The 15492-nt window shown below is 29.5% G+C and overlaps 1 protein-coding gene across 1 annotated transcript; it reads right to left on the bottom strand.

Annotated features, from left to right (window-relative positions):
• Positions 1 to 753: 753 nt before the first annotated feature.
• On the bottom strand, positions 754 to 4010 carry LOC105167451 (GDSL-like Lipase/Acylhydrolase superfamily protein). Its single transcript, XM_011087182.3, has 3 exons — positions 3609 to 4010; positions 2075 to 2564; positions 754 to 1031 (listed from the first exon to the last, which is right to left on the bottom strand). The coding sequence occupies exons 1-3, from the start codon at positions 3984 to 3986 to the stop codon at positions 838 to 840; spliced, it is 1062 nt and encodes a 353-aa protein (XP_011085484.1). The 5' UTR covers positions 3987 to 4010; the 3' UTR covers positions 754 to 837.
• Between the last annotated feature and the right edge of the window lie 11482 nt (positions 4011 to 15492).

Here is a 15492-nt window from a genome sequence, read left to right as displayed (position 1 = left end):
AAAAAATATCACATTACATAACCTTTAAGTATCACATATACACTGCATGTTGACAAAGGTTGTCATAATATTGTGATTATATAAGGGCACCAATTTTTCGCAATAAATCAGAAATATTATGCAAAATATCATGCATGGCTTCTCAATCTTAATTTCAAGTATCAATAAGTTTTTTTAATTTAATTTTACGAGTGCAAACCTCATTGAAAACATTGAATATTTTATTTTATATAAATCAGTGTTGAACTTAATTCCCAGTACATCGGTGGGCCTTTAATGACAAGTTGGATAATGTTACGTTGAATATTGCTGGAAAATATACTTAATTTGTGGTGGATAGCTTTCTTTAGTTGGGTAGTCATATGACACCATCAAAAAATTAATTATTCCTTAAATTATAAATCATAATAATTTAAAAAGATGATAGTAAATCAATACAATTTATCACAGTTAGATAAAATGATGTAAAAACTCAAATTTTGATTACAGTTAAACAATGTTGACCATAATTTTTCGCTATAGCAAATATTTTGACGTCGATTCCAGAAACAACGGCTAATAGCCGTTACGCAGCCGTGATTAATTAGTATTCCCATAATTTTTCACCTTTGATTATAATAATTAACTATGGTGAAAAATCATACTCTATCTAATGTGATTTCACTGATAAGAAAGAGAATTAGAGCTGTAGAGTAACCTAAGTAACCTAGACAAAATCCAACTTATACTGTCGGATTTAACCAGACACATAAATCACATAAGTAGTGTAATAATAATACTACCTCAAAAGCACGAAGAAGCACACACACACACATTGAACCAAGACGTTTTGATGTATTAAAGGAAGTTGGACAAAGCAGTCTTAACTACATGTTCCGCAACCATTCTATTAGTTTGTTGGGTAGGGTGAAATGCGTCCCAAAACACGTATTTTGTAGCATTCGTACATGTAAAGAGACTAATTTCAGAGCAAGTGTAGCCCATCTCAAATGTCCCTGTGGCACAACATGCTCTTTCAGAAACCTCAAAACCTGCAAAATCATTCACCAAATATAGAGTTAATTAGTCACTTTTGGCACGTCGAGGTCAATTGTGAAAAGACATGAAACTTGTTGGTTCTGATCATTCGGGACCGTCCCAAATGAGAATATGTATGGCTCTTCGAATCTTTTATTTCAAAATAATATTTTATTTTAAATATACATATCATATATAGAATATTCATTGTCAACTGTATATTTAAGTCACTACAAGTAAATAAGGTTTTAGACACGGATTGTTTTCGTCTCTAAAACGAAAATATCGATTTCTACAAGGGAACTTTGTATACATATTGTATGTGTACATGACATAGAAGAAGAAATAAGTATTAATTTTGAATAGAGGATTTGGATTGCAAGTATGAATAGAAGAAATAGAAGTTCATGTATTATATACTTAAAAAAATATTGTTTGTACGTGTCATATGTATAATAAATATAAATTAGGTGTTATACTATACATGTATTATAGACTATTATATAGAGTAAATTATATTGATACTTTCGAGATTAGGTCTAAATACACAAATACCCCTCACTTTTTGTAATCTTCCGATACACACCTCTTTAGGAGTGGTGCTGCAATGTACCTTAGCGGGCATTTTTGTGAATTTTCACCACTGTATAGAGGGGTTTATTTATTATAATTACAATTATAACTTCAAGGGGTGTAATTGTAATTTTTTTTTTTTATAAAAGATAGATGATATAATGGGTTATCAATGTGATTTACTCTATTATATAGGAAAAAGTGCATGCAACCCTCTTGTGATATTACAAATGAGCAAATTATCCTCTATAAAAAAAATCAATTTAACTTCCTGTGTTTTGAAAAACAGCAATTTTCCCCCTATATTTTTCAAAATGAAGTAATTTACCTTCTTGGATAGGGAGGTAAATTGCTCCATTTTAAAAAATATTGGAAGGAGGAGAGTAAATTGCTAATATTTTATTATAAAGGGATAATTTGCTCATTTACAATATTACATAGAGATAAATTGCATTAAACCCTAATATATATATATATGACTTACCATATAAGGATGGGTTTGTGATTATTTGTAGAAGAATGTAGAAGGGATTGGAGAAGACCAATTGTAGGCCAGGTATTTCCTTGTTTAGCTTCATCACCAAATCATACAACTTTGCATTGAATCTCATGGCAACTATGTTGTATGTCTCCATGCAATCATTCCCATTTGCTAGGTTTTGTGCTCTTTCTAAGGGCATACAACCCATTGGGGGAAGGCCTCCAAGAGAGATTTTTCGTGCTCCGAGGCTGTGAAGGTTGACGATGAAATTTCTGGCAATTCCAAGGAGAAATTCCTGGTATGCGCCGACTGTATACTGTGTTCGTCTCAATGGAAATGAATAATAATTCTCCAGAAAATCGTTCGTTCCGATACTTATGATGTAGAGTGCATTGGTGAGAGTGTCAATGGCCTTCCAATCACCAAGATAGGCTCTTAGTCTCCTTTGGTAGTCTTTGTAGTACTCTAATTCCCTCCACAAAGGAATCACACCCTGAGAATTAATCAAACTTTGGGAATCATAACATTGTTGAGGTTTCAAGAAACTAAAAAATAACACATGACTCTCACATGAAATTGTTTCTTATGTTTATATATGACTACATTTTCTTCAAGTATGTAGTAATGTTTTTCAAGAAATATTTTCACTTAAAAGTGAACATAATTAAACTATTTCGATCATTTGTTGCTGTACGGGATGATCCAAGTACGATATTCAATTTTTCGAGCCTATGAAAAGAAATATTAATTATCTAATATTTCTTATTTTTATGAATTAAACATGCATTCAAGTAAGACCGTAATTTAATGTAGTATTATAGTCAAATCAAATATGAATCTTTAACTAAAATTTCATTTGTCACCCGTATAAAAAATGATCTTACATGCTAGATTTTGTAAAAAAACAAGACAAAAAATTATTGTCTAAACATAATAGAACATGTGAGTGATGAAAAATTAATATATAAAGCATTTATAATTTTTTTTAACAATTTAAAATTTTAGGTAAAGTAATTACTCAATAGGGTTTTGTTTTTTTTCAAAAACTCATCGAAAATTCTATCATGAATTCAAACTTAAAATTTCTATCGAACTTAACAACGTCAAAGAAATTAGGTTGGGAAAATTACATTTTTTGTCTCATAACTTAGAGTATATACATATTTAAACTTATTGTTTACAGAAATTTCAAAATTAAGCTTGTAACTTTAAAAAATTCTCATTTTACGTCCTTTTTTAAAGCACTTGCAAGTCACTTCAACTTTCCACTCATGAATTCCGAAAACTTATGCACGTGCTTTTTGCCATCAGTTCTCTGAAGAAAGACGGAAGATGGGCTCGAAATGATAATTTTAAAAGTTATGGGACTAATTTTAAAACATTCGTAAATAATGAGAACAAAAATGTAATTTCTCCAAAGAGAAACTATGGGATGATTAGTGTAATTTGGTGGAGATATTAGCACTAATCATGTTAAAACGAACCAACAAATGTATAAACAATTAGATGAAATACGTACGTAGTTGAAGAAACCTACCAGTACGTCAGAAGTTGCATTATCATAACCAGTTCCAGCAGAAGCAAAAGTGACTCCGACAGCAAAATCCGAGATGTTATATGCAGGATCCAAGTAGGCCGGCACGAGAGGCCGGAGGCCAAATGCCTCGGAGATGAAATCAGTCGCTAGACGGCCATTGCAAAACCTTCCGGTCGGCTTACCACCGTCGAAATCCCGGCCGTATGGCCTGAAATTGCTCCGAGCAATCGTCGGGACCTGATTGTTGTTCCCGGCATCCACGGACGAGTCTCCGAACACGATTATCGCCGGAACTTTGGCTCTTGCTGTGACTATAATTATCAAGAAGAGGTGCAGCCGTAACAGTGCTGCTGCCAATAATGTATGTGATGATTCCATGATGTTTGATTATCTTTGGAAATCTATTATATATAATATTTGAAGGGGTTGGAACCAATAAGTCTTTCAAATTTGAGCAAATGGTAAATTCTTAGAATTTAGATTTTTTTAATGATAAAAATACTTAATTGGTAGGTAAATATTAATGTTCAATATTAACAATTTCCTTAATTGACATATTAAAATTTTTATATTTTTATATTGTGTATATAGTGGTACCAAATTAGCAATTTGATTTTTGAAATATAAAAAAATCTAATATTTTTTTTATATTTTTTCAAATTTAATCTTCTATTAATTATAATCATATTCCAATATAAATCATTTAACCTTTCAATTTTAACCTAAATTTTAAATTTGATAAATCCTTATTAATATCTCCTCATTATGTTAGGTGTATACACACATACACGTTTACATATATATATATATATATATATATATATAGGAAAAAGTGCAAGCAACCCCCTTGTGATATCGCAAATGAGCAAATTACCCCCTTGTGAAAAAATAAATAACGATTTACCTCCCTATATTTTTTAAAATACAACAATTTACCCCCCTATGATTTTTAAAATGAAGCAATCTACCTCCCTATATAAGGAGGTAAATTGCTTCATTTTAAAAAGTATAGGGAGGTAAATTGCTATATTTTTTTCATAGAGGGGTCATGTGCTCATTTTTAATATCACAGGGGGATAAATTGTTATTCACCCTATATATATATATAAACATACAGACAATATACAAACAAAACAGACTTTTATAATCGGAGAAAAAATTCTCCTGTTGCTTTTTAGTTTTTATATTATTAGTTATTTTATTTCATGAGTTTATGAATATATTATTATTTTTTACGACTTCATGAAATTTCTTATGTTTAATTTTTTAAATTGATTTTTTATTTTTTTATTATCAAGTTTTTTTCGATGAGATTATGTAAGATAGAAATTTCTTATGTGAGATTATGAGTTCATGAAATTTCTTACGTTTGAATTTTTTTATTATCAAAATTTTTGTTTCATGAGTTTATTAAATATATACTATTGTGTTAATTATAATCATCTTTGTTTAATTTGTATTTATCATTTTTTATGAGTTCATGAAAATTCTTACATTTGAATTTTTTTCATTGATTTTTTATTTTTTTATCATCAATTTTTGTTTCATGAGATCATGAAAGATGGAATTTTTTTTCACTGCACTTTTTGTTTTATGAGTTTATAAAATATATAATTTTGTGTTAATTATATTCATTTTTTTATGAGTTCATGAAATTTTTTATGTTTGAATTTTTTCTTTATTTTTAATTTTTTTATTATCAATTTTCATTTCATGAGATCATGAAAGATTGGAATTTTTTTCATTGCTTTGTACTTTATTTATTATCATATTTTATTCATGAGTTCATGAAATATATGATTTTTTTTGTTAATTATAAATATTTTTCATTTAATTTGTATTTATCATTTATTTATGAGTTTATGAAATTTGTTAAGTTCAAAAAAATTTTCATTGATTTTTAATTTTTATCATCAATTTTCATTTAATGAGATCATGAAAGATCAAGAATTTTTTCACTGCTTTTTTTTTATTATTATCAAATTTTGATTCGTATGTTCATAAAACATTTGATTTTTATGTTAATCATAATTATTTTTTTAATTTGTATTATTTACGTACTAACTTTTATAAAATATATTTTAATTATTAATTAATTTAATTTATGCATAGCACGGGCCACACGCTAATTTGTGTGAATTTATAGGAAAGATGAGGGGATCGAATTAATGGCACAGGTGAGCTACATTTGCAGGAAATTTAATTGCTGGAAAGTTGGATTGGGGTCACGTGAACGGCTTAATTTGCTTTCCCAATAGTTGTAAACATTAAAATATTTTAACCCAAATCGAATCTGGTCGAAATGAAATCAATTATATAATTAGGGGGTTAATAGTAATTTGCCTCCTTATGATATTGAAAATGAAAATATTACTTCCCTATAAAAAAAATATAGCAATTTACCCTCTGTACTTTTTAAAATGAAGCGATTTACCTCCTTATACAGAGAGGTAAATTGCTTTATTTTAAAAATCATAGGGGAGTAATTGTTGTATTTAATAAATATAGGGAGGTAAATTGTTATTTATTTTTTCATAAAGGGATAATTTGCTCATTTGTGATATCACAAGGGTGTAAATACATTTTGTCTTCCTAAACTATTCGTCATGCAATATTTATCTTCTTAAACTAACAAATGTAACACTTACACCCTTAGTTGGACAAAAATAAGCTCGTGCCTTGAACAATTATTTTTAATATATTTTAGTATTTTGAACATTAATTAAATCATCACCAACTTATTTTTTAATTAAATTTTTTAATAAGTGAAGAATTTACATTAAAAGTGAAGTATAAAATAAAATATATATATAGTAGATATACAATAAATATAATATAACCAACAACTCATATATTTTTCCTGAAAAAATTGACAAATATTTATATGGTTAACCAAAGCTAAACATTTTTAAAAGAAAATGAATAAGTATATTTTATCATATTTTTGAAAGAAAATATATTAAAAAATGGATATTATTATTCATTTTTATCTAAAAGAATAAATAATTAATTACTTAATTTTATTAGAAAATTAATAATATTTTTTCTGATTTTTTCTGTATATTTATTATACCCATTTACTAGTTAACTTTGAGTCTATTAAAAAAGTAAAACTCGAACTACTTAACTTACTTATAATATTTTACTTTATTATAAATAAATGTTACCTTTTTCAATTAAGAAAATTTTAATTAAACTTAAAATGCAAAATTACTAAAAAGAAGAAATTCTTTAAACTATATATATATATATATATATATAAGAAAAATATAGTCTAAAAATTTATTGTGGGGGTAAGTATTATATTTTCTATTTTAGGGGGTAAATATTACATGATGAATAATTCAGGAGGGGAAAGTGTATTTTACCCTATAAAAAGTGTAATACACTTGTCGTGTAATTGATGTATAATTCTAAAAAAGTAACAAATCACATAACAACTGTATCATACTTGCTGTGTGATTGATAGATTTAATTCGATTAAACTTAGTTTGGATAAGAAGTTTCTGTATAAAATCACATTTAGTCGCACCTTAAAATTAATACATGTGTATATGTAGTTAAACATTTCTCTTGTCCCCAATTCCAGTTGGGATTTTCTATCACATTTTGGTGTACACCAATGTGTAATTAATTATATGCGTATATTTTGAAAAATTAAAACTAAAATTAAATTATATATAAATGTTATTTTAGTTTATAATATTAATAATGCTCGACATATTCTACTGCGTATTCTTTAATATTATTAAAAATAAATCATCAAAATTTTGAATTCGGGAAATTTCATCCTAAAAATATATAAACAAGACAATACGAATATAAGTTTACTAAATTTATGTCGTTGAAGAAACAAAATATTACGTAAGTTGTCCCATTGATATGTAATTTAGCAGACATGAAAGCAGCACATAATGGACCTTGTCCAAATACTAAAATAAATTTCTAGTCGAAAATTGCCACAAAAATTCGGACAAAAGGAATACTAATCAATGTACTCTGAAATTTATTAGCACAATGATGAGGAAGGCCAGTTGTTATATGTCATATATATTTTTATTATGAAAAATGCGATTCTTATTATTATTTTTTATTTAGGGGGAAAAATACGATTTTAATTTAGCAAAATAAGGGGAAATAGCGTTTTTTGTTACGTAATTTTGGGCTTTTTTGCTTTTGGTCAAATTGATTAGAAGATTCTTATTTTTTATCGCATAACTTTCAAAATGTAGCGTTTTTGGTCTAATGGTACCTTTTTTGTTAGATATTTAATGAAAAAAGGCCACGTGCTCGTTGAGTGCATAGAACTAAAAATACTATTTTTTGAAAGTTATGGGATCAAAAGTAAAAATCCCCTAACTAATAGAACAAAAGTGTAAAAGGCCTTGACGGCCACCTGCTTATTTTTCATTACAATATCTAACAGTTGGGCGAGCAACCAAGCTAACAGTTAAGCTAATGAACGCGTGCAATTGCTGTCTATTCTTTAATGGCATGAGATTAAATACGTTGAGTTTTTTCAATTTTCAGAGTATTTTAAAAATCCCATAAAGTAAAGACTAAATGTCGAGTTTTTGTAATTTTTGGATAATTTTATAAATTTCATAAAATTGAGGACTAAAAGTGTATTTTTTTCTGAAGTTTTTAGTCCTCCTACCAACTTGTGCGAGGAAATTGAGGACAACAGTACATGCAAGTTATGTAGCTGTTATATTTTCAAAATGAAGAGAAATGGTTATTTCTATCAAACTTTTAACTGAAATTAGTAAGACGATCGAAAATGAGACATTTTATAAGTTATAAAAACTATTTTCGAAAATTCCACAAGCAATTCATAAAAAGTTTTAGGACACTACAAAAGATGGCTCAATAGCATCGGAAAAAAATCAGCGTCAAGTTAATTAGCAAATAAACTTTCTGTTGCTAGTCTATGGCATTTAATGCAAAAAATTTACTTGTTAATAAATTTGGCAAAAAAATATTTATTTTCTAACGAATTGTCTAAAATATATATTAAATAATATAGATAAATTAACAATGAAAATTTTACTTGTTACTTAATTAACTCGATACTGATTTTAACATTAAATTTTTTTAAAACTATTAAATCATTTTCTTACATTAGAGATATCCTAATATCGTACATATGCATGCTTGTCTTTTTATGATAATATTAAATAGATCAACCACCTATCCACCAGAAATGTGAGAACCATAGCATATGCATGTTCATGTCTGTATTGGAAAAAATATTATTTTAGTCCGTTAAATATGTCTAATTTTAATTTTAGTTCGATAACTATGTCCATTTTTGTTTAGGTCCAGTAACTTACGAAATTGCTTACTTTTAGTACTTTGACAGATTTTCGAACAATTTTACCCCTATGAGTGCATATGAACTAAAACTGCCTTTCAAAAGTTGCATAGGGGTAAAATTGTCCGAAAATCTGTCAGAGGACTAAAAGTAAGCAATGTAAGTTACTGGACGTAAACAAAAATGAACATAATTATCGGACTAAAATGAAAATTAGATATACTTAGCGGACTAAAATAATACTTTTCCTTGCTGCATTCATGTGAAAGCTAAAAGTTGCAATGTTTATGATCAGTTTTCGCCTTTGCATTCAAAGCAGCTTCAACTAAAATGCAGGTGCTAAAGTAGAAGTGATGAAGATGCATAGTGCTAATTTTCCTCAGATTTTTAATTAAATTTATTCGTTTTCGGCGCATCGTTGGATCACGGTTGTAAAGACTCCGCAACGGTGTTGCCGGCTCGAGCCTTTTAAGCAGATCGATTCAAATAAGATTACTTACACTTTTTCATATAAAACTTTTAAAACTGTACTTTTACCCTTTTCAAAAATTCTTCATTTAAAACTGTACCTATTGCCGTTATAGTATGAACAAAAAATGCTAATGTCAATGAACAAATTATATAAACTTCTAATTTTACTGCTCAGTCGAAACCTATAATTTTATGAATATGCAATATATGCAAAATGAAAAGGGTGTAACTTGTGATAAAATATGATTCCCAAATTATTGTCATTAGATAAAGGAAAAAATATTATTTTAGTTTGCTAAGTATGCCTAATTTTAATTTTAGTCCAATAACTATGTCCATTTTGTTTAGGTCAAGTAACTTACGAAATTGCTTACTTTTAGTCATCTACAGATTTTCGGACAATTTTACCCTTATGAGTGCATATGAACTGAAACTGCCTTTCAAAAGTTGCATGGAGGTAAAATTGTCCGAAAATCTGCCAGAGGACTAAAAGTAAGCAATTTCGTAAGTTATTGGACCTAAACAAAAATGGACATAGTTATTGGATAAAATTAAAATTAGGCATACTTAACGGACTAAAATAATACTTTTCCCTTAGATAAAAATTAGTTTATGATGAATGAGAAAACTAACTATATATAATTATATTAAATATATATATTTTGTTGAGATCCGCACTTTCGGTCTAAGAGCTAACGGAAGGAATATATTTGTAAAAGGAGAAATTTCAACGGGGTGAAATGCAAATTCAATTTTTCTTTAGGAAAAAGTATAATTTTATATTTTTAAAAAAAATCATTTAATTTTGCAAATTAATTATGATGGTCTTATTATACTTATCTTGCAACTGATGAGCAATCATTAGACTACACTTAAAACAATAATGATGGATGAAGTTTGGCAATAATAATGTATGTCCTTGCCTGTACCAATAATTGGATTTTTCTAACAACTTTGGCTCTATTTTTATGACAATAAATGCTTTATTATTTGTTACATTTTCTTTGTTATTTGCAATAATTGGTGTTTATTGACAATAATTTATGTGCTTCAATATTGTGGCAAAAAGCATTCAAACCTTCACATCTAAAATGGAGGCACCCTCACTTCTTGACCCTAGTTTCTGATGATATATTGTTATCACATGTCTAAATATCTTTAAACAGCAATACTTCTTACATTGAATATGATGTAATATTGGATAGGGATAAAATTTCAGTTTGGTAATATTTTATGTTTGGAAATTTTATGTTTCGACATCATCAATTTTAATTTTTATGTTTTTTTAAAATGATTAAAGTTAGTCCTGACCGTTATTAGTTGAGCAATTGAAAGGTGTCTTTGTTGGTTTAGACGGTCAATTAACGACTAAGGATTATCTTTAATTATTTTAAGAAATCTCAGAGTTAAAAATTGATGAGATTTGAATATGAAGGACCAAAAATGAGTTAAGCACTAACTTAAGGGGTAAATAATAAAATTAACCCTATTGAATGTGTATATAATAAAATAAAAATAATAATTTTGGCGATGAAATTTGTAAGTTGGGATAAGTTTACTTTTGGTCTTTGATCGGTTGTCAAGACCGTCAAAATTAATTACTGATTCTACAACTGTAGCAGTAGCGGTCCAGGTCGAATTTCTAGGAAAGTACGAGTTATTTTTTAGGTCAGTTGCAGTAACCAAATTTGGGGGTGGGACTTGACTCAAGCATTTAAATTAAAACCTAATATCTTACCGACTGGGCACAATAGCGTTCCATATCAATTCAATAATAGCATGTGCAGTGAAAATAATTGAATCTAAATCAAACAATTGAGATAGTTGCAATCATCTAACCTAGTTTTCTTATCCCTACAAATAAATCATGCAAAGCTCATAATTAATTTACTTACTACTTATACCACTTATTCATGGAAATTCTGGATCACTGAACTCATGGATAGCGGTAGAACAATTTCTATTGAATCGGGTTTTCAGATCTATCAATAATAATCAGTCCATAAACAGTAAACCAAGACAAGAAATACTTGGAGAAATCAAATTAAAATCAAGATCTCAAAACATAATAATTGGGGCTAACGTTTCTCTTGGATCAGAAAAGGGATTAGTTACACATCATGTGTGTAGAAAATCCTAAAATCCTACCAAAAAACATAAACTAAAAAGAGAGGAAAAGAGGAGAGATGATCTAAACTAAGAGAGTAGTCAAATATGAAATTCGATTCTCATCTTCAACCTTCACACCCCTTTTTATAGCAGTAAAATCATCCTCTCTCTTGTCTTCCAACTTGCCAAAAAGGAAACAAATCTCTATAAAAATTCTTTCCACATTGTCCATTTTTGTGCAGATAGACTTGAGCATTCGATAGGGCGTAATCACACCTTATTGAGTGTTCAAGCTTGTTTTTATCCTCCATTCACTTGATCACTTTTTTTATCCAATTGCACCATTTTGTCTCTATTTTCATCATAGCTTGTCATAACAACTCCTACATTCAAAAAATGGATAATTCAAAGATTTATGCAATAAAATCCTTCCAAAAATACTCAAAATAGATATGAGGCTTTTCAATTTGAGAACCAAACTTATAGTAAACAAATGTGAATATGGCCTGATGGGCTTTCATGTTGCTTAGTGAAATGAGCTGCTTGTTTCATTTTCATTCGTTATGTATGATATATACCTTAAAATTTTATACGAAAAAATGAAAGCTACCCCATTGTGACATCACAAATGAGCAAATTATCCCCTTATGAAAAAATAAATAACGATTTACCTCTCTGTATTTTTCTAAAAAACAACAATTTACCCCCTTATGAGTTTTAAAATGAAGCAATTTACCTCCCTGTATAAGGAGGTAAATTGCTTCATTTTAAAAAGTATAGGGGGGTAAATTGCTATATTTTTTTTCATAAGAAGGTAATGTGCTCATTTTCAATATCACAGGAAATAAATTGTTATTCACCCTAAAATTTTATATTTGGTTTTTGTGCAGGTTAAAACTCATAATCTCCATTAAATGCTACCAAAGAATCCTTTGACGTATGCCAAAGATTTAAGCTAAAAGTAAAACTAAACAGTCCATGGTTGCAAGAAGGAACTTACAAAGTTTTCGATCGTTCAGAGGAAAAGGTATATGTCGTAAAAAGGAAATGACACTGAATAGAGCATCAAATGATGCTTATAAGCAAGTTGTAGGAAAGACGTGTGGGAGAACTTTAATGAAAGCTACTAATAACTTCTTTAAGTAGTACATTTCCAGTAACATGAACTTCATCATTGTTGTTGTTTGTTGCATTTTATTTTTTCTTAATAACATAAAGATGACCGATCTGTCTCTTTGCGCCAAAGGTTGTATATAGGGCATTTTTTGAACTGATCTAAAAACTTCTGTTAGCTCAATGATTTTATTGAATGTTCCATGAACATGTCAAGTTATCTGCAATTTGAACTTGGGTCTTCACATATCGAGTTCCAGAATATTATTGTTTAATGCATAAAATGATACATTGTATCTATATGCTTGCTTTGATCATGAAAAATCGGATTCTTCGCACGTGCTTACGCCAATTTGTTGTCAACAGAAATTTCTGCCGCCTTTTCTTGAGATAAGTGAAGGTCTTTCAATGATTTTCTAAGCCAAAAAACATATCAAGTGCAAGAAGTTGTAGTGATATATCTAGACTCACAAGTTGATGAAATCACAATAAGTTGCTTCTTTGAATACCATGAGATAGCACAATCACCCATGAAATATAAAATCGGTTGTACTTTTCCTATCGTCAATATCTCTCTCAAATCTAGTAGAATAGGTGACCAACAAACCAAAGGGTTGGTTCCTGTTAGGTAATGAACAATTTCATTCAATATAGTATTAATATAATGAATATAGAAAAGTTCATTTGTCCATATTTGTCATGTTTACTACATATATGCATAGTTTCATATCACGGACAAAGCCTACTGACCGTCATAATCAATAAAGTTAGGTCATGCATGTGGTGGTGACCATGAAATCAACTTTCAAGGGTTGGTCTGGATTGTTCCAAGTCGAGAACCCTAAAAATGGGCATCGAGGACTCTATTGAGACTTGCACCAATGAATGTATCCATATGATGTGTGTCACATTTCGTTGATGACATACATGTGATATCTATGTGTCATTAGTGGTGGTTGACAAAGGGTTGTCAAACTGATTGAACTGACTGTCGATGAGTCATCATGTGAAGCATGAGAGGTATGATCTGTATGACTAGAACTGCTCGGCTTTCACAGTACGGGATTTAGTCCAAGACTTGAGGATGCACAGTAGTTTTATGTGTAAGGCGGCTGTATCTTGCTTTCGGTAGAGAGTGATTGCTTTATTGACATGGTCGCTATAAGCTTCATGCTAGTGCAGTCAAAACTCGTATAATGGCTAGTAAGATTGAAAATAGAATCCGCCACCTATCATGAACTGATAGCGATACCCTGTATTCTCATAGACGTGTCTAGCTCCAAAAAGTCTATGGCCATAACAGTCAATCAAATATGAAAGGGGTTTCCTATGTTGATTGTTGGAGTAACACAGTTAGAGCTGATATATAGTCGTTTGGTCTGGGATGGAAACAGATTCTAATCTCATGCTCTAGACTAAGATCGAGAAATAGTAGACGAAATGACCACAACCATATGTACTCTCTATATGTTTACACAATCTTCACCTATTTCTAGTTTCATGGATCGTTGCTAGACGATCATCTATGGTACTGGGTACTTTTGGATTAAATATTAATTAGAAGTGACTAATTAAATGTGATTTAATTAACTAGTGTAAAATATTTTCCAATTGAATTGTGTACTGGTATAATCCCAAGTCTAGCTGAAGATGAATGTATAGAGTCACACACAAATCACCACGAATTTGTGAAAATAAATTATGAATTAATTTTAGAAGAAACTAATTAACCTCAAATATTCAAATGAATTCTAGAGATTAAATGATATGCTCATTTAATGGAGTGCCTAAATTTTAAAATTGGGTTTTGTCTGATTAAATTAATATAATTGATTTAATTGGACCGAATTCGATTCATTACTATGACTAATTAATCAAGTTGGATTGAATTTAATGTGATTGAATAAATCTAGACTGGGCTTTAAAATTAATGAGATTAATTTATAGGCCTAAATAAACATTATTGGGCTTAAAATAATTTAATTGTTAAATTAAAATAAACCCAACTCACATTTATGTCCAAACCCAACCCATAACGAGGGAAGTTGGGGGAAGCTTCAACTTTCCCCCATGATCAAGGAGGTGGCCTAGTGGGGCTATTCCACATGACTCCACTCGGCCACACACTTTTACACATGCACAAAAGAAAGTCTTTTTGTAGTAAGTTGTGTATATGATGTGTGTGAATTGCATGTGACACAATGTAACACCCTTTCTATTCTCTAGTCTTGTCTTATTCTTCTTGCAAATGTTGCAAGTGAAGAACATACATCAAGACAATTGTACTAATTAATACTACTTAATGGTTTTGATTTTTCTTCTCCAAGTGCACGTTGGTTTTTTCTAAGGCTCTTTGTACGATATCTGTGGTGTGGTATATACAAATTAGAGGGGTTTTACTTTAGTCCCAGCTTGAAAATTGAAAGAAAATGGAACAATGCTTGTACGGTACATTTTTGGTTTTCAAAACTAGCCACATGATTTAATTTCTATTCTGTTAAAGTGCTAAACGCTCGAGAATAGAGATTCAATCCCTTTCTTATGCATGTTTAAATTTTATGTTTTACATTTCCGCTGCTTTTATGCATTTTCAGGGTTGTGCGGAACCTTACAAAATCACCATCACAAAATCTTTTAAGTGTGCAATTATTGTATGGAGAATAGAATATCCCAAAATCACGCATATCTTTTAGGTAGCAAAAAATCCTTTTAGCACTTTCACATAGTCTTTATTTGAGCAACCATTTTGGTCCTATATCTTTCAAATATTTGCGATTTTAGTCTTTCAACCATTTTATAATAATTTTGCCCTTTTAATGAAAAAATAACCTTAGTCCACTACATGCTCTAGTTTAGGCCCAACATGCTTCAGAAATA

This window comes from Sesamum indicum, linkage group LG8 (assembly GCF_026168435.1).
Source record: "Sesamum indicum cultivar Baizhima isolate 11 linkage group LG8, ASM2616843v1, whole genome shotgun sequence".
NCBI lineage: Eukaryota > Viridiplantae > Streptophyta > Magnoliopsida > Lamiales > Pedaliaceae > Sesamum > Sesamum indicum.
This window is presented reverse-complemented; position numbering and strand designations above follow the sequence as displayed.